The sequence below is a fragment of the Arachis ipaensis genome, chromosome B8 (genome assembly GCF_059453495.1).
Source record: "Arachis ipaensis isolate K30076 ecotype BB chromosome B8, ASM5945349v1, whole genome shotgun sequence".
NCBI classification, from domain to species: Eukaryota; Viridiplantae; Streptophyta; class Magnoliopsida; order Fabales; family Fabaceae; genus Arachis; species Arachis ipaensis.
This window is the reverse complement of record NC_142443.1, coordinates 128,375,721-128,402,453: the sequence shown is the minus strand read 5'-3', so window position 1 is coordinate 128,402,453 and position 26,733 is coordinate 128,375,721. Positions and strand designations below refer to the sequence as shown.

The 26,733-nt window shown below is 36.9% G+C and overlaps 4 protein-coding genes, 1 long non-coding RNA gene and 1 pseudogene across 7 annotated transcripts; 2 read left to right on the top strand and 4 right to left on the bottom strand.

Annotated features, from left to right (window-relative positions):
- Positions 1-850: 850 nt before the first annotated feature.
- On the top strand, positions 851-1,708 carry LOC148549817 (uncharacterized). Its single transcript, XM_088495795.1, has 2 exons — positions 851-1,459; positions 1,574-1,708. The coding sequence occupies exons 1-2, from the start codon at positions 851-853 to the stop codon at positions 1,706-1,708; spliced, it is 744 nt and encodes a 247-aa protein (XP_088351921.1).
- A 4,846-nt stretch (positions 1,709-6,554) lies between these two features.
- On the bottom strand, positions 6,555-11,744 carry DIS1 (Actin-like ATPase superfamily protein). 2 transcript variants are annotated; one of them, XM_016315431.3, is made up of 10 exons: positions 11,492-11,744; positions 11,225-11,394; positions 10,658-11,117; positions 10,119-10,265; positions 9,792-9,884; positions 9,509-9,628; positions 9,131-9,241; positions 8,463-8,588; positions 8,241-8,339; positions 6,555-7,177 (listed from the first exon to the last, which is right to left on the bottom strand). In XM_016315431.3, exons 2-10 carry the CDS (start codon positions 11,272-11,274, stop codon positions 7,097-7,099), a joined length of 1,287 nt encoding a protein of 428 aa, XP_016170917.1. In that variant the 5' UTR covers positions 11,275-11,394; positions 11,492-11,744; the 3' UTR covers positions 6,555-7,096. The 2 variants fall into 2 exon arrangements, with proteins under 2 accessions (XP_016170917.1, XP_016170918.1); XM_016315432.3 differs by having other exon boundaries at positions 11,496-11,710.
- Positions 11,745-12,290: 546 nt separating this feature from the next.
- On the top strand, positions 12,291-13,318 carry LOC107611857 (uridine 5'-monophosphate synthase pseudogene; annotated as a pseudogene).
- Positions 13,319-14,107: 789 nt separating this feature from the next.
- Positions 14,108-15,337, bottom strand: LOC107613478 (ribosomal protein-like protein). 2 transcript variants are annotated; one of them, XM_016315487.3, is made up of 2 exons: positions 15,189-15,337; positions 14,108-14,665 (listed from the first exon to the last, which is right to left on the bottom strand). In XM_016315487.3, the coding sequence occupies exon 2, from the start codon at positions 14,629-14,631 to the stop codon at positions 14,200-14,202; it is 432 nt and encodes a 143-aa protein (XP_016170973.1). In that variant the 5' UTR covers positions 14,632-14,665; positions 15,189-15,337; the 3' UTR covers positions 14,108-14,199. The 2 variants fall into 2 exon arrangements, with proteins under 2 accessions (XP_016170973.1, XP_016170977.1); XM_016315491.3 differs by lacking the exon at positions 15,189-15,337 and adding an exon at positions 14,755-15,178.
- LOC110266046 (small nucleolar RNA snoR137) lies at positions 14,747-14,899 on the bottom strand. Its single transcript, XR_015898605.1, has one exon. It is a non-coding gene; the product is annotated as a small nucleolar RNA snoR137 (long non-coding RNA).
- Positions 15,338-20,377: 5,040 nt separating the features above from the next.
- Positions 20,378-20,695, bottom strand: LOC107611601 (uncharacterized). The gene has a single exon (XM_016313511.2). It carries the CDS (start codon positions 20,693-20,695, stop codon positions 20,378-20,380), a length of 318 nt encoding a protein of 105 aa, XP_016168997.2.
- Between the last annotated feature and the right edge of the window lie 6,038 nt (positions 20,696-26,733).

Here is a 26,733-nt window from a genome sequence, read left to right as displayed (position 1 = left end):
CGTGTTGACTAAATAATAAGTTTTTGTTAGTTTATACTTTGGATTGATCAATAAACGATGATTTCAGATTTCTGTAAGCGTTGCTGATCCTGAGGAAGGAGAGTTCCAGATTGAAATGGAATATAGTTCTAGAAAGTCGGTCGTCGCAGCAATTAGAAGTTTCACTATATCTAGAAGAGTTGACTATGATGTGTATGAGTCTGAGTCACAGACGTTCTATGCAAAATGCAAGATGTACGGGCGTGGATGTGACTGGCTTATTCGAGCCAGCTTGATACGGAAAAAAGGTTGTTGGGAGATATGCAGATATAACGGTAGGCACACGTGCACGATCGGAACAATTTCACTAGATTATTCCAAGTTGGACTCGGATACAGTTGCTGAGGCTATAAGGCCATTGGTCGAGACGGACCCGTCCATCAAGGTGAAATCTATAATTGCGAAAGTCCAGTCAAGGTTCAACTATACCATCAGTTACCGAAAGGCTTGGTTGGCAAAGCAGAAGTCAATAGCCAAAGTTTTCGGTGGTTGGGAGGATTCTTACCAAGCCTTGCCATGGTGGCTCTCGGTCATGGTGCAGAAGATGCCTGGTTCAGTTGTCCAAATAGAAACACGACCACTGTACAACGAGAATGAGGAGGCGCAAGGTGTAAAAATACTTCATCGTGTATTTTGGAGTTTTAATCCATGCATTAGGGCATTCAGGCATTGCAAGCCCCTGGTTCAGGTTGACAGCACACACCTAGTCGCTGTTGCACAAGATGGGAACCAGAACATTATGCCTATCGCCTTTGCCTTGGTGGTAGGGGAGACAGCTGATGCGTGGCACTTCTTTCTCAGGAATCTATGAATGTATGTTGTTAGAAAAGACGATGTGGGTATGATCTCAGACCGGCATGAATCAATACGGACAGCAGTAAATCGTTCCGGAGGTGACTGGCAACCTCTAAGAACATGGTGGATGTTTTGTATAAGGCACATCGGCAGTAACTTCTTAAGAGCATTCAAAGTCCCTCACTTGCAAAAGCTTGTTGTCAACATAGGGTATTCAAGAACGATGGAGGAGTACAATATCAACTATAAGAGGTTGGAAGAGCGAGGCGAGGCATATGCCAGGTGGTGCGATGCCATTGGACTCAGACATTGGGTATTGGCATTCGACGAGGGACATCGATGGGGCCATATGACAACGAACCTTGTCGAGTGCATTAACTCAGTGTTGAAGGGTGCCCGTAATCTACCTGTGTTAGCGTTGGTCCGAGCAACCTATTATAGGTTAAATGAACTTTTTACACGGAAGAGTGCCGAGACTCACGAACGCAAGCGTGCAGGATTTACTTACTCCGTATTTGCACAACAGCGGATAGAAGCAAGTATGCAACAAGCTGGGAATATAGTTGTGCACCGCTTTGATAGACGAAATGAGGTGTTTGAGGTGTGCGAAATGACTACCGGAAAGGTGTTAGTTGTTGATCTTGCGCGACGGACGTGTGACTGTGGGAACTTTCAGGTTGAACGAATACCATGTCGCCATGTTATTTCTTGTTGTGCTAAATAGCGTCTCGATTGGTAGTTGTATGTGCATGATGTGTACAAGATGACGGAGATTCGTAAGTTATATAGATTTGAGTTCACACCATTAGGTGATCCCGAGACATGGCCTGCTTATGAGGGATCCACATTGGTCGCCAATCCCGCCCTGAGGTGAACGTCGAAAGGCCGGCCCAAATTGACCCGATACTTGAATGAAATGGACTCACGCGACATGCGTGGTCCTCGGATATGTCGTCTTTGTGGTGCTCAGGGTCATAGTCGGAGTATGTGTCCTTAGCGTGCTGGACCGAGTGGTGCTGGTTCGTAGGTCTTTGTTTGTCTTTGTATTTTCCAGTGAATGATATTTAATACGGTCATGTTTGTATTTTTTAATTTGCATTTTGTCAGTTGATGCTTTTGAAATTAGACGTGTTTGTATTTTTCTATTGGAGTCTATCTGTTGATATTTAATGTTCGCTTAATATTGTCATTAACTGATTTCCTGAAGTAAATATACAAAAAAGGACTACGGATTACATAAGTTAACAAACCAAACGTTAAACACGATTTACATTAACTTAATTCTGAACATAAAATCTAAAACCTAAACCCAAGCTCACTTCTTCCCAACGAAGTAGTTCAGTCCCTTACCCATAATGCCCTGACCAAACCGTGATGGAGTATACCTATCAGGTGGATTTTGCTCCGTCCGTAGGTCATACAAGTGACCTCGAACTGAGTCATCCACCCCCAGAGCTGCCGAACCACCTGCCTCTGTCGGATCGGCCGACCCACCTGTATTTGTCGGAGCAGTCGACCCGCCTACCTCTGCTGAAGCGAATGGACCGGGGTTGAACATCTCAACAACTGTGTATGCCCGTTGACGCTGGATAAAACCACTATCACATGACGCACTCCCTGACGTGTGGTCGGAAGTACGACCCCGCAAACCATGGTCCATATCTACTGATGCCCTATGTGGATCAGCCGACGGTGAAGGAATACCACTAAAATCTGACCAGCCACCCAAACTAGCGTTGGTCCAATGCTGTAGTTGCTGATCTCCGTGTCCGTCGCTGGAAAATTCAAACCAATCATGACCAGAAGGAATGGTAAGTATGGGCTCATGATGCTGAGAATGGTGGTTGCCCTGAGAGTGGTGGTTGTGCTGAGAGTGTTGAGAGTGGTGACTGCCCTGAGAATGGTGGCTGTGCTGAGAGTGGTGACTGCTCTGAGTGTGATGGCTACCATGACTGTAGGCCGGTGGCTGTGGTATATAATAAGGAAACGGCTCAAACACTGCATGCTGAGGTAGACCCTGCGTGCGGGTGGCTGAGGGGCAGGTGGCTGTGGATGATGAGGAACGTACCCCGACAATCTCAGCAGATGTCCGTAGGAGCCTATGTACCAATCCTGATACTCCACCATCGGTAAAAAGTCCCAGGTCGGAAGGGGTGCAGATTCCGCAATCGACTGTGTCGCCTGTTGGCCCACTCCGCTATCCATGGCCCATGCAAAACTGTCCAGTCATGAAGCTGCACTCTACGTAGAACGATGCAATGCTGGTCAAGTGGAATATCTCTTGCTGCCCGTGGAGGAGGTTGTACATATCCAAAATGACGCATCACTCGATCCGCAGGGTGCCACTCGACACACTCGAACGATAACAACGGAGCAACGATGTCACACACCTCAGGATGTCTATGCAACTCGTCAGGAACGATCAATCCATCGTACGGCCGCCACTCAAACTGCCACGTATTATTGGTATATTAGAACCCTAACAATAATGGTTGGAAAAACAGATCAGAAGAACCATAACTATTCACCTCCTGCATGTAGTCTATATCATGCCTGAATGTTTCTACGGTCTTCGATAACCACGCTGTGGTCCGTTCCGAATGACTCCACTTGAAACATTATTAATTGAAAAAATTTAAATAAGTCACCATATGTCAAACATGCATCATGAATATAACACATGACTAAAATAAGACTTATTACCTCCTAGCAACTGGTATCTCGGCCGGTGGAAGGGTTTGTCTCGGTACGGAAGCAATACACGGCATTTGCTCCCATTCCCAAACAAACAACAGATTCAGAGGGCCATCCATCTCCTTTGTATCATATCGTGATGCACGGCATAGTGCTCTGTAAAGATGTGCAAGACATGCTAACCCCCAACTATAAATATGGATCCGCTCGAAATCGCGAAGCAATAGTAGATATTTCGCATGGGCATATGCGGTCGACTTATCCGTGAATAGGGTCGACCCTAACAAACAGAAGATCTGACATCTGACGTATCTCCTGATGGACTCCTCAATGTCCAACGGCTCTGCGTCTCTAATACGTCGAACCCAACCCAACTTTATATAGGACTTCGAAGAATGACTGACTGATGGCTCACGACCGTATATCGCTATACTCTGACTTTGAAGGAAGTCGCCACTACTATCTGTCCATCCACTGATAGGCTCTCCATCAATGGGTAGGCCGAATATATGAGCGACATCCTCTAATGTCACTGTAACCTCACCGACCGGCAATACAAAGGTGTGTGTTTCTGGCCTCTACCTTTCAACCAGAACAGCTAATATGGGGTGAAATCCTCTTATGACTCCAATCCTAGAGACGTGGTAGAATCCCATGGCGCTTAAGTAGTTCTCCACCATCGGATTCCACGTCTGTGGCGAATCCAGTTTACGCACCAACAAATTCCTGTTAGGCTGCATCAACAAAGATATATGTTACATTAATTAAATAATAATTCTTATAAATATTTTAATAAATATTCACATATTTATTTTAATATCTTATTTATTAAAATATTTAACATAGTTTATCTATTTATTTATTTATCGAATAAAATATTTAATCCTTACCAAAAAAAATTTATGCGATAACAATATTGAGCCACATTTATCACGTATTAGTTAATAATCTTTATTTATCAAATTATTTATTTTTCCAATTTTTTATAACAATATATTTTATACATTTTACATATTTAATTTACTATAATATTTATTTATTAATATCCGCAACATATTTATGTTTAAAAAGTCAAAATATTTTTTTATTCTTGAATATATTCATAATAACAAAAATTATAAAAGATTATTAAAAAATTACATATTATTATTATTACTAACGATTATTTTATAAAAACTATTGCTATATTCTTTAAATATTTATAAAATATACAAAATAATATTCTCATTACAAAATATATATACATAAAAAAATATAAATACATAAAAAATAAACTTTAAATATATAAAAAAATTGAAATTTGCCAACTTACATAAATAAGATAATCCAAATAGTTGATAATATGTTTTTCGGGCGCCGTATAATTACGTACTATCTTTTTTAATCCCTTAAACTAATAATTTTTTTCACTGTGTAAACTTTTAACTCACTACTAGTGACTACTCACTACTACTTACTACACTCTCCTCACTACAACCTATACACCGAGACACTTCTTTCCTTCCCTCTAATTTCTTTGCTTCAGCAGCTATGTGAACTATGTGATGTTAACAATGGGAGAAGAGTGCATATATATACATGAAGGAGAGAATTTGCTGGTTTCCGGAGGGGGGGCTGTCCTTGCATGCAGGCAGCCTACAACACGGCCCCCGCGTGGTGCTGCAGCAGCATTGGAACTCCACAAAAATCTGCTGCGCTTCACGGGTCTACAGGTACCACGCTCCCCGCGTGGTGAGTCAGCACACCCCTGGCGTATTGAAGGAGTTCCGCCACGTCGTCCACCTGCTCAGGCACCACGCCCCCGGCGTGTTGGTTGTGAGCTCCATACTTCAGCAATACCCCTTCTTGGCCAATATCCAGCCAATACACCACCCCTACATCCATAAGAAAAATAATTTTTGACTAGGTGATGATGGATTTACAGCTAAGTTTTTTCAGTTTTATTGGTATACTATCAAATATGATGTTCTTAAATCAGTGAAAAATTTTTTTAGAGTAGGACGGATGCTTAGAAGCTCTAATCACATGCAAATATGTCTTATCCTAAAGTTACAAAACACGACTACCATGAATCATGTCAGACCCATTAGTCTTAGCATTGTTTTTTATAAAATAATATCAAAAGTGTTAGTGCATAGACTACAGCTCTACATGGACAACATCATAGGCAGTCAACAGAGTGCTTTTATCTGTGGGAGACTCATCAGTGACAATATTTTAGTGGCACATGAATGCATGCATTACTTAAAGAATAAATTAGGGGGCAGCAATTATATGGCATTAAAGATTGATATGAGTAAGGCCTATGATCAAGCGGAATGGAATTTTGCGTGGTTTTTAATGGAGAAGATGGAATTTTGATCAAGATGAATAGGACGGATAAGGCGTGTGTAACTACGACATATTCTGTTATTGTGGATGGCTTTCCTACTGGTTTTTTCAAACCCAACAGAGGGCTCTAGCAAGGGGATCCCCTCTCACCATATCTCTTTATCATTTGTGCAGAAAATTTATCTTATCTGCTCCACAAGAAAGAACATAATAACAAAATACAGAGACTAAAGCTGAATAGTAGATGCCCTTCTATAACCCACCTCCTATTCGCAGATGACATCTTTCTTTTCTGTAAAGCTACTAGAGCTAATTGTGAAAACCTACTCCAGACACTATAGCGGTACTGTGACATCAGTGGGCAGGCTATGAATTTGAGCAAATCAGCAGTGTACTTTAGTAAAAATACACCCCAACAAACAAGAGGTGAGTTGGCAGCAGAACTCCAGGTCCCGAATGTTGGATCCCAAGATTCCTGGCAGATCAAAAAAGGAAACTTTTCCTGTGTTAAAGAAAAAGTCATGAAAAAACTTCAACATTGGAAGCGGTCTTTCCTATCAGCAAGCGGCAGGGAAGTACTTATTAAGGCGATTGGGACAGCATTTATTCGCTGGGTTGTTTCAAGCTCCCTGAGACCTTATTAGATAAACTGCATAAAATGATGATGCAATTTTGGTGGGGGCAAAAACATAATGAAAGCAAAATGCTTGTACGTATAATATCACTGATTTTACATTATGTGACTGAAACATAAAAAAAATGTGATTCACATAACCGATTCTAACCTGCAATAGTGCTTATTTGTATTACAATTCCATCCCAATGAATTAAGCTTCCTACCTAGTAAAGTGCTCAGCGGAATGATCAGTCCAAGCAACAAATGAAAAAATACAGATCTTCATCAAACTCTAAGCTGAACACCAAAAATTGCAATTCAGCTCAGCCAGCTATTTGGTGAAGATTGATTTCTATAAAAGCATTAAGTAACATCTAGACCTACTGGCAACCATATCAAACATCTGATGAAAGCAACTCCAAAGAGAGAACAGCAGGAAGAAAAAGTGGAAATATATTTTCTCACTGAATATACATATTCTACACCAACTTCTGCCACCTTGAAGGACAAAGGTGGGAAGAAAGAACAGGAGGTGAATTGCGGATCAATATAAGCAGAGGCATTCATTCAAGCTTTTAATCAAGAAACTCCATTTGCATGATCAGCTAATTTGTCTTTACTTCAGTACATCCCTTTGAAAACAGGATTTGTCCGACAAATGCTTGCTCCATATTCCTCATATTCTGCTTTTGTATGACAAGCCTGCACATTTTATCAGGAAATTTCAAAATAAGCAGGAAGCAAAGATTAGGGAAGTTAGCTTCAATTTGAAAAGAGGTGATATATCTATCATAGGGAGGCAAGTCATCGAGAGAATAACATTGTCACAAGAAAACACATTGCAAGCAAACTAGTTTCTTAGGCACCAAACTATTTCATATTCCCAAATCTAGCAAGCCATACCATATGCATATACTATGTTAGCATGATTGATATCACAAATTCATTTAGCAACATGACCAAGCACATTAGATTTTTAGAACTAAAATCAAAACAAAAAACAGGAAGAACAGAACCCAAACCAACAAATTTTGACCCAACAGTCTGTGTTATGTATCCTATATGGGGTTTAGGGAAGAGAAATAGAAAGTAAGGGTATTTTTTTGGGAAAAAAAGCTTGCAACTAACTTTGACAGTTTGTCAGAGTAGTGTATGGCCATTTTTGTTAGAGGAGAGACAAATGAGATTGCGAATGAGAGGAGGAGAGTTAGAGGGATTCATCTTAGAAATTAGGCTGAACAAAACCCATAGTAGAGTAATAGCCTCTCAAATGCTACTTGTATCTTCCCTTTTTCTGCATATTTCTTACTACATTCCCTATACATTCAGGTCAAGAATGATATCTCAATGATATTATTGAGCCCCTCTGCTTCAATGCTAAGTACCCAAAGAAAGTGGGAAACCACACCTTAAAAACTAGGTATTAAGGGGACAAACTACTCTCCTTAAATACAACATCAAGTATCCCATAGTACTTGATGTCGGACTTTGGGCACCCCATAATACCCATGTCTCTAACATTCTATTCCACCTTCTTCTATTTTCCACTCTATTATCTGTTTTATCCTTTAGTTGGGTTGCCATGGTAATAGGATCCTACAGTCTCCAATCAAAATTGATCATGTAAAAGGGAGAATTTGGACACAGTTCTCAGTCTCACAAGCCAGTGTCAGTAAATTAGTGGGACAGAAAAGTAGTGACTAGGAGATGCAAAGCATGTTGCTTCCAGACCCAATCAGGGAAAAGGCTGTCATAAATTAAATACCGCAAAAAATTCAGGGGTTGATGCAAGCACCGAGCCTCCAAACCAGACTGCAAATCTCTGGACAGAATGGCTGACTACATTGACTTCCACTGGTTGTGACTGAGATCCAAATAAAAAAATTAATTAAAAAAAATGATAATATGGCCACATTGTTCGTGCAATTGTGTGCAAGAGAATGAGAAGAAACACAGAATAAATAAGTTGAAAAGTGTTAACTCTTACTTTAATCTCCCCATTTAGACGTGCATCAGATGCATGTACACGAGCATCCACTATTTTCTTCAGATCGCGTTGCAACCTCCTGTGAAAATCTTTGAACATGGTTGATCCTCCAGATAACACTATATTCTGAAATAAAAAAGAATGAGAAAATAGTATAGAGCTCACTATTAATATCATCATCTCTTATCTCTTACTATTACAAAGGCATCTGGGTGTTTTGACTGCCACTTGGTCACATTTTAGTAACAGAATTCTTTAAAAATATAAATATATAACTGCACAATTATATTAAAAACGTGACTTAATAGGCATGATACTGCTTGTTCAGATGCTATTCACAAGCCCTGATAAAAGATGAGGGTGGTATTAGTCCTTCAGCAACTAACACAAAACTTTGTCAAATTTCTATGACATGGATAGAGGGCTTGAACTTATAAAATCGGAAATTAAATTTCTTGGCCAGGCCAGCAGACTAATAACACATGACAATAGCATCATACAACTTGGACACTGGGTCAACAACAGAGTAAAACCCCAAGCTTAAATTTGTTTTAAACCCTAACTAGTTTCAAGGTAAAAGTTGACTATTCACTATTCACTGTCATGTTAAAGCAACTCTTGGGAGGCCTTTATGGTTCACCAAGTAAATCAATGGCGTGGTACTTCACCTTGTATAATGCTCTTCTTGTGTCAATCGGTGCAGACTGAATGCACTTGTCTATTACAACTGGCAAAGGAGTGGAAAAGTCACTGCTATATATCTCAGGATTAAAGAAAACCTGCAGAAAAGGGAAGCCATACAGATCTCTAATGAATATAATGACCCAAACCTATATAATAGTTTCACAGCAGAAAAGTTTGAGTCCCCCAATTCAGACATCAAGGATATATATCTAAACTTTGGGAGATAGGTTCAGTTAGCCTTATTGAAAATACCATGTGACATAAAAGGTACAAAGAAACAAGTAAATACATCCAACCAACGGCCTTGACGGCAGATATATGTATGCTTATTTGAGAAAATCTAATGAATCCATAAAACAAACCTCGGGGCCAAGAAACCGTTCATAGCCAATGTCACATGAATATGGAGCCCCCGTCTTTGGTTTGATACCTCTCCATTGCCTTATATACTTTGATGGTTCTTTGTCATGTTTATTGAATTCCTAAATAAGTGAGAAAGTTTTAACTCTTGTTAGAAAGGAAAATCAATAATCTCAAAGATTATCTTTATGTCCCTTAATTTGCAAAGAAGCTGGGTAAAACTGTTGGCTTAAGTAACCCCTCAAATGATAATAAATCAGTAATGAACTCAGAAGTCAGGACAACCTTAACAATGTCGGAGCATGTGTAGCAATACATTTCCTTCACTTTCCGAGCCACTTCAAAAGAGTCTTCTGGTGGTATATTCTCTCCTCTTTCCTACATGAAATAATGTTGATGTGAGGCAATTCATGAACCTCGATTAGCAAAACGCAGATCCACAAATACCTAGATTTCTATTTTCTACAACCTAAGTAAGTATGAAACATACTCAGCAGGTCGGATTCAACATAAGAAAGAAGAGGATTCAAACAACCCACAGATACTCACATTTGATTATTAGCCAAAAACATGCAGCACTACTAATTCTCTATATCCAACATGATTACCTACCCGCATAAGCTGCTGGACAAAAAGTGTAACATCCTTTCCAGCAATAGGAACTGATTTGATGCTACTCCCAATGACATAGCCGTCTGCAACAGGTACAACATGTGTAGCCCCATCTCCAACATCCACCACAACTCCTGTCATCTCACACTAAGAAGAATTCTAGATCAGCTTAAAAAGAACAAAAGGATAAAGTAGATGTTTTAAAAATCAAGTAATTTCTTGACAACTCTGAATGAACTGTTATCAAGTTTAAATGTAAACATGTGGTAGCAATATCACGAGAAAATCCCCCTGGCTTGCACTATATAGTCATTTTTTATTCAAGAAAAGACATGGTGAGCCTAAAATTGAAGGGTCTCATCAGTCATAAAATAACCTATGAACATGTTCAGATATTTAGCAAAGTGGTTGTGCTAGTGCAGCCCGTAAGAGATTTTGCAGAAGCTTATATAATTAACACCCTAAGAATTAATCACTCAATTCAAAGTCTATCAACTCACACAATATATCATCATGATTCATGAGTGAAACCAACCAACCTTAGATGTTGTGTAGCCAGCTGCAAGAGCTAAAACCGAATTTACGGCAATGTATAATCCAGGTACGTTAAAGGTCTCAAACATGATTTCACCGGTATATTCGCGACTCTCGGGCGCAGTCAAAGGACTCTCAGTCAAAAGAAAATAGTGATCCTCCGGATCACACCTCAGGTAGTTAAATATGCACTGCTGCCAGAACCTCTCCATGGAGTCCCAATTTTCAACCTGGCCATGCTGAATCGGGTAGCTTAGACTATACGTGCTGCTAGATCGAGACTTAGCAAGGGCCTCATCCCCAATGAAGAAATCAAGATCCGCCATGACCCCAGCATTGTGCTGGGCGATCCAATTGGCCTTAGAAGAGGTCCTTGATTGATTGAGGAACGACTCGTTAAGTGCAACCACCGTTGGAACAATAAAGCACGGCTCAACGTTGCCGGCAAAACCCATCTTCGTATACCTGCAGCACAACAACCACAAAATTAAGAAAAACAAATACCGGGGCATTTCAGCAAACACCTGGTGTCCCTCTTTTGATAAACAGGGAAAACATGATAAAAAGAGTACCCGGAGCCATTATCAATAACTACAGCAGGACGAGAAGCAGCAGGGTCCATAAGTGGTGAGGAAGATGACAATTAGGGTGGATCTGCGAGCGAGATCCAAGATTGTGAGGGAGGGAGAGGATCAACGTTGAAAATTGATATACGCTTCCGTTGACAGGGAATGGGGAAAAACTGAAAAAGTGAATAAGAAAAACATATAAAGTAAGGAACACATTAGAAGATTTAGTGTGTAAAAGACATATGTATATTGGAGTGAGCAATGGTTCACCAACTCAAACAGAGCATCCGCATGAATTTTCTCTCACTAGAAACCCTCTTGAATAAGGTTTTTCTTCTAATATTCGTTTCTTTCTTTGTGTAATCCCTTAACTTTCAATTTACTTCAGATAGTGTTGAATTAAGTACAGGTTGTTTATGAGCTAATTTTATTGCAGTTTATCCAAAAAAGAAAAAAGAAAAGAAAAGAAGAGAACTTGTTTCACTGGTCGAACCTCGTGATCATTTTGCATTTCATTTATTGTGATTTTCTTTTTCGATATTGATTAATATTTTTTATTTCATCTTCATAGGTTTTCTGGATTGCTCCATTCTGGCTGAAATTTGTTTCTGATGATGAAACAGCCAATTATTTTTTTTCTCAAATATTATCGGAACTGCACTTGGTATGGTTTGAATCTATGTAATTTGGGTGCTTATTTTGTAACTTTAATTTCTATTTGTTAGCTCTTTTATGCCCTTTTCTATGCTTTTGTAAATTTCACTGTAATTTAAAGGTTGTTTACCATTGTACCAAAAACGGTAGTTTAAATTTCTGAGTTGAAAATCTTTCAAAGCACCTTTTATAAATTGCATAGGGCTACAAATCTTGGTTTTGTTTTGTCTTCTTAAAATATGGTTCGGACTTTCTGTTTAGCAATTTGTAAATTTGTGTGTCCACTATGTTCAATAACAACTAAATCTTACCCCCGCTATGTTAGGACATCTAATTGTGATAATTTTGAAAGCCTTTGTTTATAGTTCTAATGATTTTTATATAAGAAATTATATCTATCCATTTCTAACTCGTCATGAGGCAAGAATATTGTGATACATTTTGTGCCAGTTTTTGCATCCTTATTTCTATAACTTCCATTTCAATTGATTATGTCGCTTACATCGTCACAGGTTCTCCCTAGGGTCTTACACGATTGTTGAAGAACACGCTAAAAGGTAAATTATCTGTTAAGGAATATTATTGCCAACCCTGCTATTATTGGAGTCTTTGGTTCTTCGACTCCATGAAATCTCAGCTGTAAAATTTGGCAACTTCAAACTCAAATCTGGCATCTCGTCACCAATCTACATTACCCTTCTGTCCTCCGGCAAATTTCTCAGACCTTGGTTTCCGCAGTCTCTTCTACTTCATTTGACTTTGTCTCTGATGTTCCTTACACTGCTGTGCCTATTGCCACTTGTGTATCAGTAACTCAAAATATCCCTATGGTCATGTGCCGCAAGGAAATCAAAGACTATGGAACTTCTAAAGCCATCGAAGGTGATTTTACATCCGGCCATAGTTGCTTGATAGTTGAGGATTTAGTTACTAGTGGCACTTCGATTTTGGAAACTGCTGCGCCACTGCGTGCTGCAGGGTTGAAGGTCAGTGAGGCTGTTGTATTGATTGATAGAGAGCAAGGTGGGTGAGAGAATTTGGAAAGCAATGGAATCAAGCTGCATTCAATTATTAAATTGACAGAAATGGTGAAGATTTTGTGCGAAAAGGGGAAGCTTGACAAAGAAATGGTAAGGATTGTTATGAGGTTCTTAGAGGAGAATCAAAATGTTGCTAATTTGACAACTAAAGCTAAGCTAAAGTTGTCATTTTTGGAGAGGGCTAAGTTGTTGAAAAATCCAACAGGAAAGAGGTTGTTCGAGATAATGGCTGAGAAAGGGAGTAATCTGTGTTTAGCTGCTGATGTTGGAAGTGCAGCTGAATTGCTTGAAATTGCTGAAAAGGTGAAAACTTCTTTCATCTGCAAAAGCCACCCCACCAATTTTTACATTATGGAAAGTTTCATTTGCTTAGGTAATTAGCTTTCAAATTCCTTTGCACTGATCCCACAACTTTTTATAATACTATCACATGCTTTCTCAAGAACCCAGAGAACAACAATAAAACATCACAAATACATATACAACCTGAGGATTGGAGGGTACATCGCATTCAAGCATACAGGACACTCTAAAAGCTCACGAACACTGCTTTGAAACAGTCTCATTAGGTTTGAGAGCAGTTAGGGCAGGATCATTTACTAATTCACTAACATCTGTTGCCTCCTCATTTTGAGGGGGAATAAATTCAGTTTTGGTCCTTATATCGTCAAAGATGGATTACTTGATGCAATGCTATTAAAAGCAATCTGCAACAGCCCTGTGAGTAGGAATTCAAAAAGAGAACAATTTTAGAATCAACCAGGAAGGGAGTAACCAAATTCAATAGTACATAACTGGTTTCCCTTTTTTCACCACAGTTGAACATAATTAATTAGGTATTACATGCACACCTTATGCACATCTCCTCAAACACAACCCCCCCCCCCCTTTTCTTTCTTTTCTTTTCTTTTTATGTTAATTTAAAACCAAACACCATACAAAATAAAAGCCTACTCTCCAAACAAAAAGTGAGTCGAGAAATATTTTCCAATTTAGCATGTTCAAATTTAAACTCCAAGATTTACTTCCATTTAGTCCTACTGTTTTGTAAAGTCTAAACTCCAAACACTGATCAATCTATTGTTGTTTAAGCTTGATTCCATATGCATCTATGGCTCCATGCTCCATTTTTTTTGGTTTGTGTGTTTTTTTTGGGGGGGGGGGGGTGTGTGTGGGTTTTCAAGACAATAGATTATGGAAGAGAGTTTTATTTTTACTTTGACATTAAGGAACAATGTGCTAAGTTCTAACAAGTAATTAAGAATGGTACAATAAGATAAATGGTCATTGTGGAGTAGATTTAGTGGCAGTGGTAACAGAATTCCATATCTGTGCAAGAGGGGCAATGATATGAGGCATGATAGCACCAATTCCTCTAAGTGTGGCAGCAGAGGTAACCCCAATTGCAAAAGTCTCAACATAACCAGGCTTTGAATCAAGCTTCATGTCAAGAACTGCTAGTCTGCCATTAACTGCATCCATCTTCCTCGAAGAATCAACCAACAGCTTGTCCTTTTTCCCTCTGCCGGACGATATCACTCCGAACAGCGCCCTCTGCAGATCCTCTATCACCTTGATGGATGCTTCCTGTGCATCCATCCCTTGGGATTCATAATGTGATATCAGCTCCTTCGGCGACGGAATCTTCCTTTTTGGGTTTGATTTTGGCGCTGGTTTCGACGAGGGTGATGCATTTGGAATTGGTGGCTTCTCCATTTCTAAGACCTCTTCACAGTTAAGTCACCAGAACCTGCGGATCCAATATCATATCAAATCATTAGAAAGATATAATTTTTGCTACAAATACTAAAAGTAACATTTTCCACACTTTCATTGTACCAGTAGACAGGTAGCGCAATGTAGCTTAAAAAAGATTACAGCACGCTGTTTAAAACTGGCTAAATAAGAAAATTTGATATATGCTTCGGAAACAAGAACATCCCCAACTTCAATATAAAAAAGGATGTTCACCAGAAGAAGCAACCACACAAAAGAAAGATAAAAATACGAATAAATGAATGTGTGTAAACAACACGACCGCAAAAGAAACTACGATAGTAAGAATCTGTAGTTTGGTGGAGACATGAAAGACTCAAAGAGGTCGACGTTGAAAATTGATATACGCTTTCGTTGACACGTCCTTCTGCAAAAGCAATTTAGACGAAGAACGTAACGCCTATCAAAAGCGACGATAACAGGGAATGGGGGGAAGCTGAAAAAGTGAGTAAGAAAAACTGAAAAAGTAGCACTGGTAAAGAAGAAAATGGAACAACCTAAATAGAGTTTGGAGCGCCTTCTAGTTCGCATGCCATAAACCTTAGTTTGCGCCGCTAGGGTTTATAGCGTATCTTCTTATCGGTGAAGGAGAATAGGATATTTCTGTGCCCTACTTGCTCTTTTTGTGGGCTTAGACCCATCTCCTAATTGAGCCTAAGGCACTCGAAACTAAACATATCCAATAGCATTGTTCTTAGGGAAAACAATAAAAATACTCCAAGCCCAATATTCCCTTGGGTAGTAAGAGAATAGAATTAGTCTTTGTGATATTTTATATTTAAACAAAAAAAAAAGAACAAATATAAAAAATTAATTTTAGTTAATATTAGCCATTTTTTATTTATAAAATTATTTTTTTTATAAATAGAAATGAGAGAAAAATAGAAAGGTAATGTCTTTCTTGGAAAAAACTGGCATGGACACTTATTAAGAATTTGATTATATTGTTTAATTAAAAAAAAAAAGAACAATAAAAGTTATGAAATGTCCAGGGCCTACATAGGTTCAACCTCATGTAATATTATCTTGGCCCAATCTATTAACCAAAAAAATAATGTAATTAAAATTTTAATAGCATTGTTAATCTAAGGGCAATTTATCCAAATAAATAAATTAAGTGAATCCTTTATCTAAATACAAATTTGTTAGCGCATGTGCATTTTTACTATTATGTAAACCGTGGTAGCCAACCACGGTTTCTAATTTCTACGTAAACCGTTGCTACCAGGGACGGATTATAATTGGAACACATTAGGCATAAACCGTGTAGCCTTCCACGGTTTATGAAGAGAATTCGTTGAACATAAACCCCCTAGCTTCCCAAGGTTTACATGTTAGGTAGTATAAATACATAAACAAACATATAAAATAAATGGACTTACTCAGATGAATTTAGTACACTAAACAAACATGTCGACATTCATTGACTTAACCAACCTTACATTACTCAAATTAAGAGTGCCTAATACAACTTAAACAACAACGACGACCCAATAAAACAGTGGCGGAGCTTAGTTCAGAAAGGGGGGCCATGGCCCCCCAAACTTTTTATAAAAAACTTAGTAGTACTTTTTCGAAAGATAAAAAATAATTCAATTAATTTAAATACTTTACTATGACTTAAAGTATCTAATAAGTTCAATAAACAACACTCTCTCTATCTTTAAGTTCAAATATAAAAAATTAGATATTTTTTATTTATTTAATTTAATATTATTTTATATTTTACTATTTATTTAATTTAATTTTTTATATGATAAAAAAATAATAGAATATTCAATAAGTATTAATATTATTGTATTTGTATAAATTGATAAAAAAATTTAATAAATATTATAAATTTTAAATGTGTACTAAATTTAATAAATTTAGTACACTAAACAAACATATTAAATTTTTTAGTACACTTTTAAAATTTAAATACTTTACTATGACTTAAAGTATCTAATAAGTTCAATAAACAACACTCTCTTTATCTTTAAGTTCAAATATAAAAAATTAGATATTTTTTATTTATTTAATTTAATATTATTTTATATTTTACTATTTATTTAATTTAATTTTTTATATGATAAAAAATAATAGAATATTCAATAAGTATTAATATTATTGTTCAATAAAAAATTTAATATGTTTGTTTAGTGTACTTTATTCATCTGAGTAAGTCCATTTATTTTATATGTTTAATTGAATCACTTTTATATGTTTGTTTATGTATTTATACTACCTACCATGTAAACCTTGAGAACTTAGGGGGGTTTACGTTGAAGCCATTCTCTTCATATACCGTGGGAAGCTAGGAGGGTTTATGTTCAACGAATTCTCTTCATAAACTGTGGGAGGCTACCACGGTTTATGCCTAATGTGTTCCAACCATAATCCGTCCCTGGTAGCAACGGTTTACGTAGAAATTAGAAACCGTGATTGGCTACCACGGTTTACATAATAGTAAAAATGCACATGCACGTAATAAGTTTTTATTTTGTGTATTTAGGTAAAGGATTTACTCAATTTATTTATTTGGGTAAATTGTCCTTAATCTAATATATGAGTGAGAACATATACCAAAATATATAGTGTCTTTAAAATAGTAATAGCCATATCACAGTAAAGAGTGACAAAAAAAATAATAAAAATAAGAATTTGGATTCTCTAAATTTTGGATTTTTATTTTAGAGGATAAAATGTAATCTCTCATCTTTAAATATTTTCTTTTTCATGTTCTCTCTTAATCCCACCTATGAAATAAATTGTGAAAGATCACACTTTATCCTCTAAAATAAAATCTAAAATTTAGAAGATCTAAATCCTAAAAATAGATGTTAATCAAATATGTATGGATGTTTTTTTCTATCCATAGTTCCATACTATAGAAGCTCCCTGTTTTGTCGTTTTATCAATAAGTTTTAGTTTGACCAAAGTACGAGGATTGTTGCCTTTGACCAATATCAATTGAGTTAATATTTTTTTTTTCTCAAAGATATATGTTATTTATTAAAGCTTAAAAAATAATAGGGGATCCAAAATTGGAAACAACATAAGAAATAGGGGCCTCCCAATTGACATTAATACAGGTGCCAAAACAAAAGAAAATAAAGATAAGGAGAAACGAAAGAGTAAAAGTATGTGATGAAGCACTCAAACACGGAAACCAAAAAAATCAAGCAAGACTTGCTTCTAGAATTCCGTTGGTTAGCTTATGAGAATCTTTGAGCCAATTTATCTGCAGAACACATTTTCTTGTTAAAGACGTACCGATTCCTTGCCTTCCAACAATTCCAGCAAAGCACTACCAGAAGTGTATTTAGTCGGCGTCCATCAGGATTCCCAGCCCCACGCATGCAACCAATGGGAGAAGGACTCTAGGCGATCGCTCCACACACTTTCATTAATCAACGCTGATCTCCAAATTGCTACAGAAAGGGAGAATTGGAAGTGACAGTGGCAGATGATTTCTTCTTGGACAAGGCAGCAAGGGCAAGTGCCAGGAGTGCCTAAGAATTTGCTATGCAATAAGCTCATTACTGGGAGTTTTCATGTAAGCATTTCCATAGAAAAATCTTTATCTTGTGCGGCAACTTCATTTTTCATAGACTTTCCCAAACTTTGTGATTTTGGAAAGATTGGGGGCATTGAAAAAGTGGTGGATGGTAGAAAGAATAAGCAATTTTATAACCTGAATTTACCTTATATGTTCCTGATTTGGACCAGATCCAACTAATTTCATCTTCCCCTTCTGCTGGTGTTATTGACAAAATTCTCGAGCTAATAGCCGCAGTAAAGGTGGACTCTATTAGCGTTTGGTTCCATCTTTGTTCAAGAGTCATTAGATCACTGACATAGAATAGAGTGTGGGTAGGTTGCTGCTGGAAGCCTGATAAAGGAACAGTGAACGGCACCGGAGGAGGCAACCAAGGATCTTGGGTAATTCTGACTGACGTTCCAGAGCCTATTTTCTATGACAAGCCATTTTCAACCACTTTTTGGCCGTCCAAGATGCTGCGCCAGCCCCAAGAAGGTACATTACCTAACTCAGCTCTTAGTATATCACTATATCTGAAGTATTCACCAGCACTGTTTTCCGAGTAGAGCTAGGTTACGCGCTCGTAAATCTTTTATCCCGAGCCCACCTTTCTATTTAGGTCTTGTCATAGTATCCCACTTAATCCATACGATCCTCCTTTCTGAGCCTCGTTATCCCCACCAAAATTGAGACAGCATTCTATGAATCTCATCTACCAAAGTATCCGGGAGTCTAAAACAAGACAACGAGTAGATGGGAATTACTTCACCAATTGCCCTTAATAGAGTATGCCTCTCACCAGATGATAAAAAAAACTTCTTTTCCAGCCTGTATCTTCTTTTGAATTTATCTTTAATGTCTCCGAACGTGGCTTTCTTCAATTTCTGAACAACAGAGGGGAGTCCCAAATATTTATCTTGGGCTCCGATATAATTAATATTAAGATTGTGGGCAATGTTAAGTCTAGTTTCTTAGCATCCACGAATTCTCTTTGCACTTGTCTTCAATTCTTAGCTCCTCCTTGTGCTTTTGCTTCTCTTTTCCTCAAATTTTCCTACAAGAATCATGAAATAAAAAGGATCAAAGCAATATCCAATTTAAGTACCAAAACTCTCAATAATTAAGCATTATGTGTTTATTTCGTATATGAAAAAGCATAGAAAAGCACAACATGATGCGCACGCATCATCCCTCCATTCCAAAACTAAGCCACCAGCCACCCCAACTGGGTCCACAATGTTCCAATTACTATAGTCACATGAACGAAGTTTTGCTTCCACTTATCGAGATTGATTCTTTGTCTCACTAAGAAAAATAATCTCGGGGGAGTGGGACTTACTCATCCCTTTAAGGTTATGGATAGTCAAGGGTCTCTCCAAACCCTGACAATTCCACACTAAAACTTTCATGGTGCCTTAGGTACCATTTGAAGGCTGGCACCCTCTACTGTTAAACATGTTAACTGTTTTTCTTCGAATCTGGCCCTTTTTGGAGACTCATCTGTCCCCCCATTCTTCAGTCATCTCTTTATTCCTAACTGGGCTTCTGTTGAGTATGGTCCTTGTCTGGCGAGGCTCTTTCACTTCTTACCATTTCCAATCTTCGGTCTCTGTTTAGGGTCACTTTGCGGGTACTTGTCCTGGGCAACCATAGGAGATGGTTCCTCAATTACAACAACCTCCATCTTCTCAGTCTCATCCTCACGGTTTTAGGGCAAGAAAATTGCTGGTAATGCAAAATGTACCTTTGCTTTCTCTTCTTCCACTTTCTCCTTCATGTTCATCCCAGCAAACTCCTCTAAAAGACAACTTAGAACGGGCTTTTTCTTCCTCTGTGTGCTGCTGTTCTGCGTCTGATTGGAATGGTTATGGTTGTTTTTCCCTTCCATTAATATATGCAACCAACTTGGCTGGCTTTTACCTATTCTCCTATTCTGTCTCGTATAACTTTATCAGCCTCTATGTCTCTTATCAGGTCGTTACAGTATTTTGTATCATGTCCCATGCGAGCACAATAAGGACAACATATCCCAAGTCTCTCATATCGAATGCTAATCACCATCTCCCTCCTATTCGGCCTAGCAATTTTTAAGCTGTCTTTAACTCCCCAGTTTTCCTTCATACTGACTTTCGCTTTGAGAATCCTTGTCTCTCTACCCCGCATCTAGAAGAGTCCGACCTCTAGCATTGGGCCAATCCATTCCCCCAACTTCCTGACAACTTCTAGCGTTTTATAAGGCTCTGGCATTCCCCAAAATTGCATCCAAATTGGAAAGCTAGTTATAATCTCCACATTAGGTCTATACTCTTCATTCCACCGTTTGACATGAAGCACATAATCTTTGAACAGCCACGGTGCTCCACGTTCAATATGGATTACATCCACTTCATTCAAGAAGAAAAATTGGAATTTGTTATCGCCCATGTCGCAGACTTTGAATCCCTCTAGTTTACCCCAGATTGCCTTTAGTGCATTCTCCATAGTTCTAATTGAGAATGTTTTGGAAGCGAAAATTCTACCATAGAGACTGTTAGTGCAAGCATTCACACCTTTTGATATATCTTCTTCCTCCAAAAAGACAATCTCCTCTAATTCCTCTTCACTAGATTTCCCAAGTCGGTCTTTATTTTCCCTTGTTTCTGTCATACAGAATTACATGGAAAATACTTGGTCAACCAGGTGCTCACAAGGAAAGAGTGAAAAGTTAATCACCTTGATTACTATAAGCCTTGATGGCAGAGAGGCTCCGTTTGAAAAAATCCTAACAGAGCACTTTTAACCCTAACAGAGCACCGAATCCAATTGAGTTAATACTTAATTTGGTTTTTAGTCTCAATTTAATTTATGAAGTTTTAATTGTTTTTATTTAATTTCTAAATTTTGTAAATGTGTTTTATATTAGTCTTTAGGACGATTTTCAGTGCAAAATATTAATGGAATGGTAATATAGACAATCAACTGTCACACTTAAATCTGTAAAATGATGTAGTTTTAATTTTGACATTTAAATAGTTTAAAATGATGTCATATCACTTGTTTTGTTAAATAAAGCTTCAATAAACACTACTTACGATATTATTTTTGGTTATTTAATGTCAAAATCAAAACGACATTATTTTACAGAATTTAGTGTGGCATTCGACTGTTCACGACAACGTTCCGTTAACGTTTGTACGTTGAAAATTATTTTAAAGACTAACACAAGTCATGTTCGCAAAATTTAAAAATTAAATAAAAATAATTAAAATTTTAAAGACTAAATTGAGTCTTACATATCAATTTAAAAACTAAATTAAATATTATCTCAATAGCAATTAATTCATTGGACCATAAAATTTGATATAGTGTTTCCACTATTACTTTGAGAAAAGTTCAAACAAATTACAAAAGATGAAGCAACATTTTCTTTTTTTTTTTTCCCTTTATAAGGTCGTCTTGCCATTGATCATTGTCTTCTTTCAATATTGCCAAGAATATGAATATGGGAACAGTCATTAACTCACTACCCCATTTCTTTATGCCGGTATTCCATATTCAATAAAAGAGTTAGACCTAAATGATTGTCTTACACCCTAGTTTATACCACTCAACTCGTGGTGTGCGATGAGAGTTGAGTGATTGCTTTTTTTTCTAAATAAAAAAATTCAATACAATAAGTGGAGTAAAAGAAAAGAAACAAAAATTTATAACGTTAAAAATAATAATTTTTAACTATCTTTAATATTGTCATCAACAACTACAGGATTTACCATCAATCCACTCATCGTAACTTGTAAAGAATCTATTAATAATGTTTACCACACTTGAACATTGATTTTTGAATATTCTATCATTTCTTTTTAGTCAAATTATTCAGATAACCGCAAAAAAGCCAACCAACCACCGCTTCCGTTCCATCTTTTTTGCTGATATCTCCGTCCAACTTTCATAGTGTTGCCTGAGCGTACCTGGAATAATTCATATCATTCCAAGAGCAAACAACCAAACACATCATACCTGCCAAGTGAGCTCACAACCAATAAACAAGTGAAAAGCAGTTTCAACAGACTTATGACATAAAAAACACACATGTTATCATTCTGGTCAATAACACCTAATTTACACAGTCTTTTCTTTGTATTCACCCTACCAACCAATACAAACCAAGTAAACAACTCAACTCTTAGTGGGACGAATCCTCTTCAAATAGTACTAGTGAAGTTATAACTTGTGATATCCATTGGAAGTATCTCTGTCTGCAATACCTGCACAAAAAAGCTAGTAGAATAAATATTTTTTTATCAAATTTTTAGATCACTATGTCCTTTCTCTCAGTTGTCAGTTTCACTGATTGTAGAATCACATGAATGATAGCTATTAAAGTATATTCTTGAGATAAAAGAGTACCAATAATCTACATCATTCAAAAAATTACTTAGATATTCATTTAATATATTTAATGAATGCTACAAATCAATAATTACTAGATATCTTTATATCGAATTTAAAATCATTTAAGCATTAATTTTTACTAACAATAACAATAAAACTTTGCTTACTAGGTGTATAATTTTTACAAAATATAATTTTAATTTAAAGATAGAGAAACAAAAATAAAAAATAGTAATAAAATAAATGAAACAATAATTAAGAGATAAAAGTAGAGCCGTTAAAATGGGCTAAACCCATCGAACCAGCCCGTTTATACATTTAAATGGGTAGGTTTTGTCTCTAAACTTAAACCCATTTAAATTTCGGACTAAACGGACTAGTTCATGGGCTAAACGGGTGATTCGTTTATTTTTTTACATTTTTTTAAAAAAAAAATAACATTTTAGTCGATATTTCTCCTAATCCGATTCGAAAATACAATCCATCAACTAAAAAATACTGTTTGTTCAAGGGTTTTAACCTAAAAATGATATTTTTTATTAAAATATTTTTTTAAAAAGTAACATAAAAGAGTAAATAGGCCAACTCGTTTAATTCATCAGGCTGACCATAAATAATCCAAACTAAAAAATTATGGCCTATAAATAAAACGAGTTTAAACTGATCTAATCTAAATGGGCCGTGTTTAGCTGGGTCGACTCAGCCTATTTGACAAACCTAAAAAAAAAGCTATTACTAGTAATATTAGTAGGCAAATAAGTTATATATATATATATATATATATATATATGAAAGATTTACGACAAATAAAATTATCACAAATTTAATAATTCAAGTATACACGTAAAAAATGTTGTGAAATAAAAGATATATATAATAAAGTTGTATAAATAGAAGACTCTAGTATTAAAATAATTAGCCCAATAATAATTTATATATATATATAATAATATTATATGTTGTAATGTGTATATATATACAAAGATAGAAAGAAGTATTAAAAATAAAGAGAGAGAGAATCGCATCTGTTTATTGTTGCAATCTCAATATAATAAAGATGGTTAATATTGCTATTAATATTATATGTAAAGAGTAATAGAAAATAGAATTTAAAATACTTATAAAATAAAAGAAGAGAAAGAATTGTAGTAGAAATATAAGAAGAAGAGTATTTGATTGCAGCATAAAATAAGATTGATTTGTATGAAAAGGAAGGGAGAATAGTATTTTGTTATTGCTTGTAGTGTATTTCTATTCAGAGGCTTAAGCCTCTATTTATACACGTACATGAGAAAGCTTTTCAAGTTCATATTAAATGTGGTCTTCTAAGTCATCCTTGAGAAACTACACCTCATGGAAAATGGGCATCCACGTAAGGTGTGATAGAATCCTTATCACAACACTCCCCCTTGGATGACCATTTAGAATTATTGCCTCGTTAAAACCTTACTAAAGAAAAACCCAGTGGGAAAAAAACCTTAGTGAAGGAAAAAGAGTACAATATCCTTTAATGATGGGGCTGCCTCATTAAAAACCTTGTCAAGAAAAATCCAATGGAAAAAAAAACTTGACCAAGGAAAAAAGAGTACAGTCTCCCCCTCTTGCCGACATCATTTAATGTCTCAAAATCGGCGCATGCCAATCTTATGTACCAATCTTTTAAAGGAGGATTTTGGGAGTGACTTTGTAAATAAATCTGCCAGATTGTCACTTGAACGGATCTGTTGGACATCAATTGTCCCTTGATTTTGAAGATCATGAGTGAAGAAGAATTTGGGAGAAATATGCTTTGTTCTATCACCTTTGATGTATCCACCCTTAAGTTGAGCAATGCATGCTGTATTATCTTCAAACAGGACAGTTGGAGCTATCTTATGATCAATTAGTCCACATGATGACAGAATATATTGAATCAGACTCCTCAGCCAAAAACACTCGCGACTAGCTTCATGAATCGCCAGTATTTCAGCATGATTAGAGGAGGTTGCTGCTATCGTCTGTTTCGTGGACCTCCATGATATAGCTGTACCACCATATGTGAATAGGTATCCTGTTTGAGACCTCCCTTTATGTGGATCAGACAGGTATCCGGCATCTGCATAGCCAACTAGTTGTGACTTGGATCCATAGGGATAAAACAATCCCATATCAACCGTTCCATGAAGATATCGAAAAATTTGTTTGATTCCACTCCAATGTCTTCTGGTTGGAGAGGAACTATGCCTTGCTAGTAAATTCACCGCGAATGATATGTCAGGTCGCGTATTATTAGCAAGATACATTAGCGCTCCAATGGCACTAAGATATGGTACTTCAGGACCAAGGATATCTTCATTTTCTTCTTTAGGACGGAATTGATCCTTTTTCACATCTAAAGATCTTACAATCATTGGGGTACTTAATGGATGTGACTTATCCATGTAAAATCTTTTCAAGATCTTTTCTGTGTATGTTGTTTGATGAATAAAGATCCCACTTTTTATATGCTCGATCTGTAGGCCGAGACAAAACTTAGTCTTTCCAAGATCTTTCATCTCAAACTCTTCTTTTAGAGTTTTTATAATTGTTGGAATCTCTTCAGGAGTCCCAATGATATTTAAATCATCAACGTACACAGCAATTATAATGAATCCGGATGCAGATTTCTTTATGAAAACACACGGGCAGATATCATCATTCTTGAATCCGTTTTTGGCCAGATACTCAGTAAGACGATTATACCACATTCGTCCAGATTGCTTTAGACCATATAAAGATCTTTGCAATTTGACTGAGTATAACCCTTGCGAATATTCATTGGATGGTTTAGATATCTTTAGTCCTTCAGGGACTTTCATATAGATATCCCGATCTAATGAGCCGTACAAATAGGCTGTTACCACATCCATTAAATGCATATGCAGTTTATGATATGCAGATAAACTGACCAAATAACGCAATGTTATCGCATCCACTACAGGGGAATACGTTTCTTCATAATCTATACCGGGCCTTTGTGAAAAACCTTGTGCCACAAGTCGGGCTTTGTAGCGCACAACTTCATTTTTCTCATTTCGTTTTCTCACAAATACCCATTTGTATCCAACAGGTTTTACATCTGCAGGTGTACGGACTACAGGTCCAAAGACTTCACGTTTTGCAAGTGAGTCTAATTCAGCCTTCATGGCTGCTTCCCATTTTGGCCAATCATTTCTTTGTCGACATTCTTCGACTGATCTTGGCTCAAGATCCTTACTTTCATGCATGATATCTAATGCCACATTATATGCAAATATTTCATTGACAATTGTCTTATTTCGGTCCCATTTCTCTCCTGTAAAGACATAATTTATCGAGATCTCGTCATTTTCACAATTTTCAGGTACCTGAACGTCTTCTGGCGTTATATCAGAATTTTGGACAACTGCGGGTGTCTCTACTATGTCTTTTTCAACAGGAATAGTATTTACCTCTTTTCTCTTTCGAGGATTTCTATCTTTAGAACCGACAGGCCTGCCACGCTTCTGGCGTGTATTTGCTTCAGTGGCTATTTTTCCTACTGGGACATCAATTCGAATTGGGACATTTTCCGCCCTGCCACGCTTCTGGCGTGAATTCACTTCAGTAGCTACTTGTCCTACTGGGACATCAATTCGAATTGGGGCATTTTCCGCTGGTATATAAGATTTGGTTATCCTCTTTGTATCGGAAAATGCATCAGGCAATTCATTTGCTATTCTTTGCAAATGTACAATCTTTTGAACTTCTAGTTCACATTGCGCTGATCGAGGATCTAAATGCATCAACGATGATGCATTCCAATTAAGTTCCTTTTCAGGAAACTTATTCTCTCCCCCTAATGTTGGAAATTTTGATTCATCAAAATGACAATCGGCAAACCGGGCTTTAAACACATCACCAGTTTGTATCTCAAGATACCTCACTATAGAGGGAGAATCATATCCAACATATATCCCCAATTTTCTTTGGGGTCCCATTTTGGTGCGATTAGGTGGTGCAATGGGAACATATATCGCACACCCAAATATTCTTAAATGGGAAACATTTGGCTGCTGGCCAAAAGCTAATTGTATAGGAGAGAATTGATGATAACTCGTTGGCCTCAAACGAATAAGTGCTGCGGCATGTAAAATAGCATGCCCCCAAAC

Excerpts from the sequence above, each read along its gene's own strand:
- DIS1 (XM_016315431.3), bottom strand. The coding sequence starts at position 11,274 with ATGGACCCTGCTGCTTCTCGTCCTGCTGTAGTTATTGATAATGGCTCC. Across the intron at positions 11,118-11,224 it reads GTTATTGATAATGGCTCCGG|GTATACGAAGATGGGTTTTG; the intron begins GTACTCTTTTTA and ends GTTGTGCTGCAG. Across the intron at positions 8,340-8,462 it reads GTCTAAATGGGGAGATTAAA|TCACAACCAGTGGAAGTCAA; the intron begins GTAAGAGTTAAC and ends TTTGGATCTCAG.
- LOC107611601 (XM_016313511.2), bottom strand. The coding sequence starts at position 20,695 with ATGGAGAATGCACTAAAGGCAATCTGGGGTAAACTAGAGGGATTCAAA.
- LOC148549817 (XM_088495795.1), top strand. The coding sequence starts at position 851 with ATGTATGTTGTTAGAAAAGACGATGTGGGTATGATCTCAGACCGGCAT. Across the intron at positions 1,460-1,573 it reads GCGAAATGACTACCGGAAAG|TTGTATGTGCATGATGTGTA; the intron begins GTGTTAGTTGTT and ends CTCGATTGGTAG.
- LOC107613478 (XM_016315487.3), bottom strand. The coding sequence starts at position 14,631 with ATGGAGAAGCCACCAATTCCAAATGCATCACCCTCGTCGAAACCAGCG.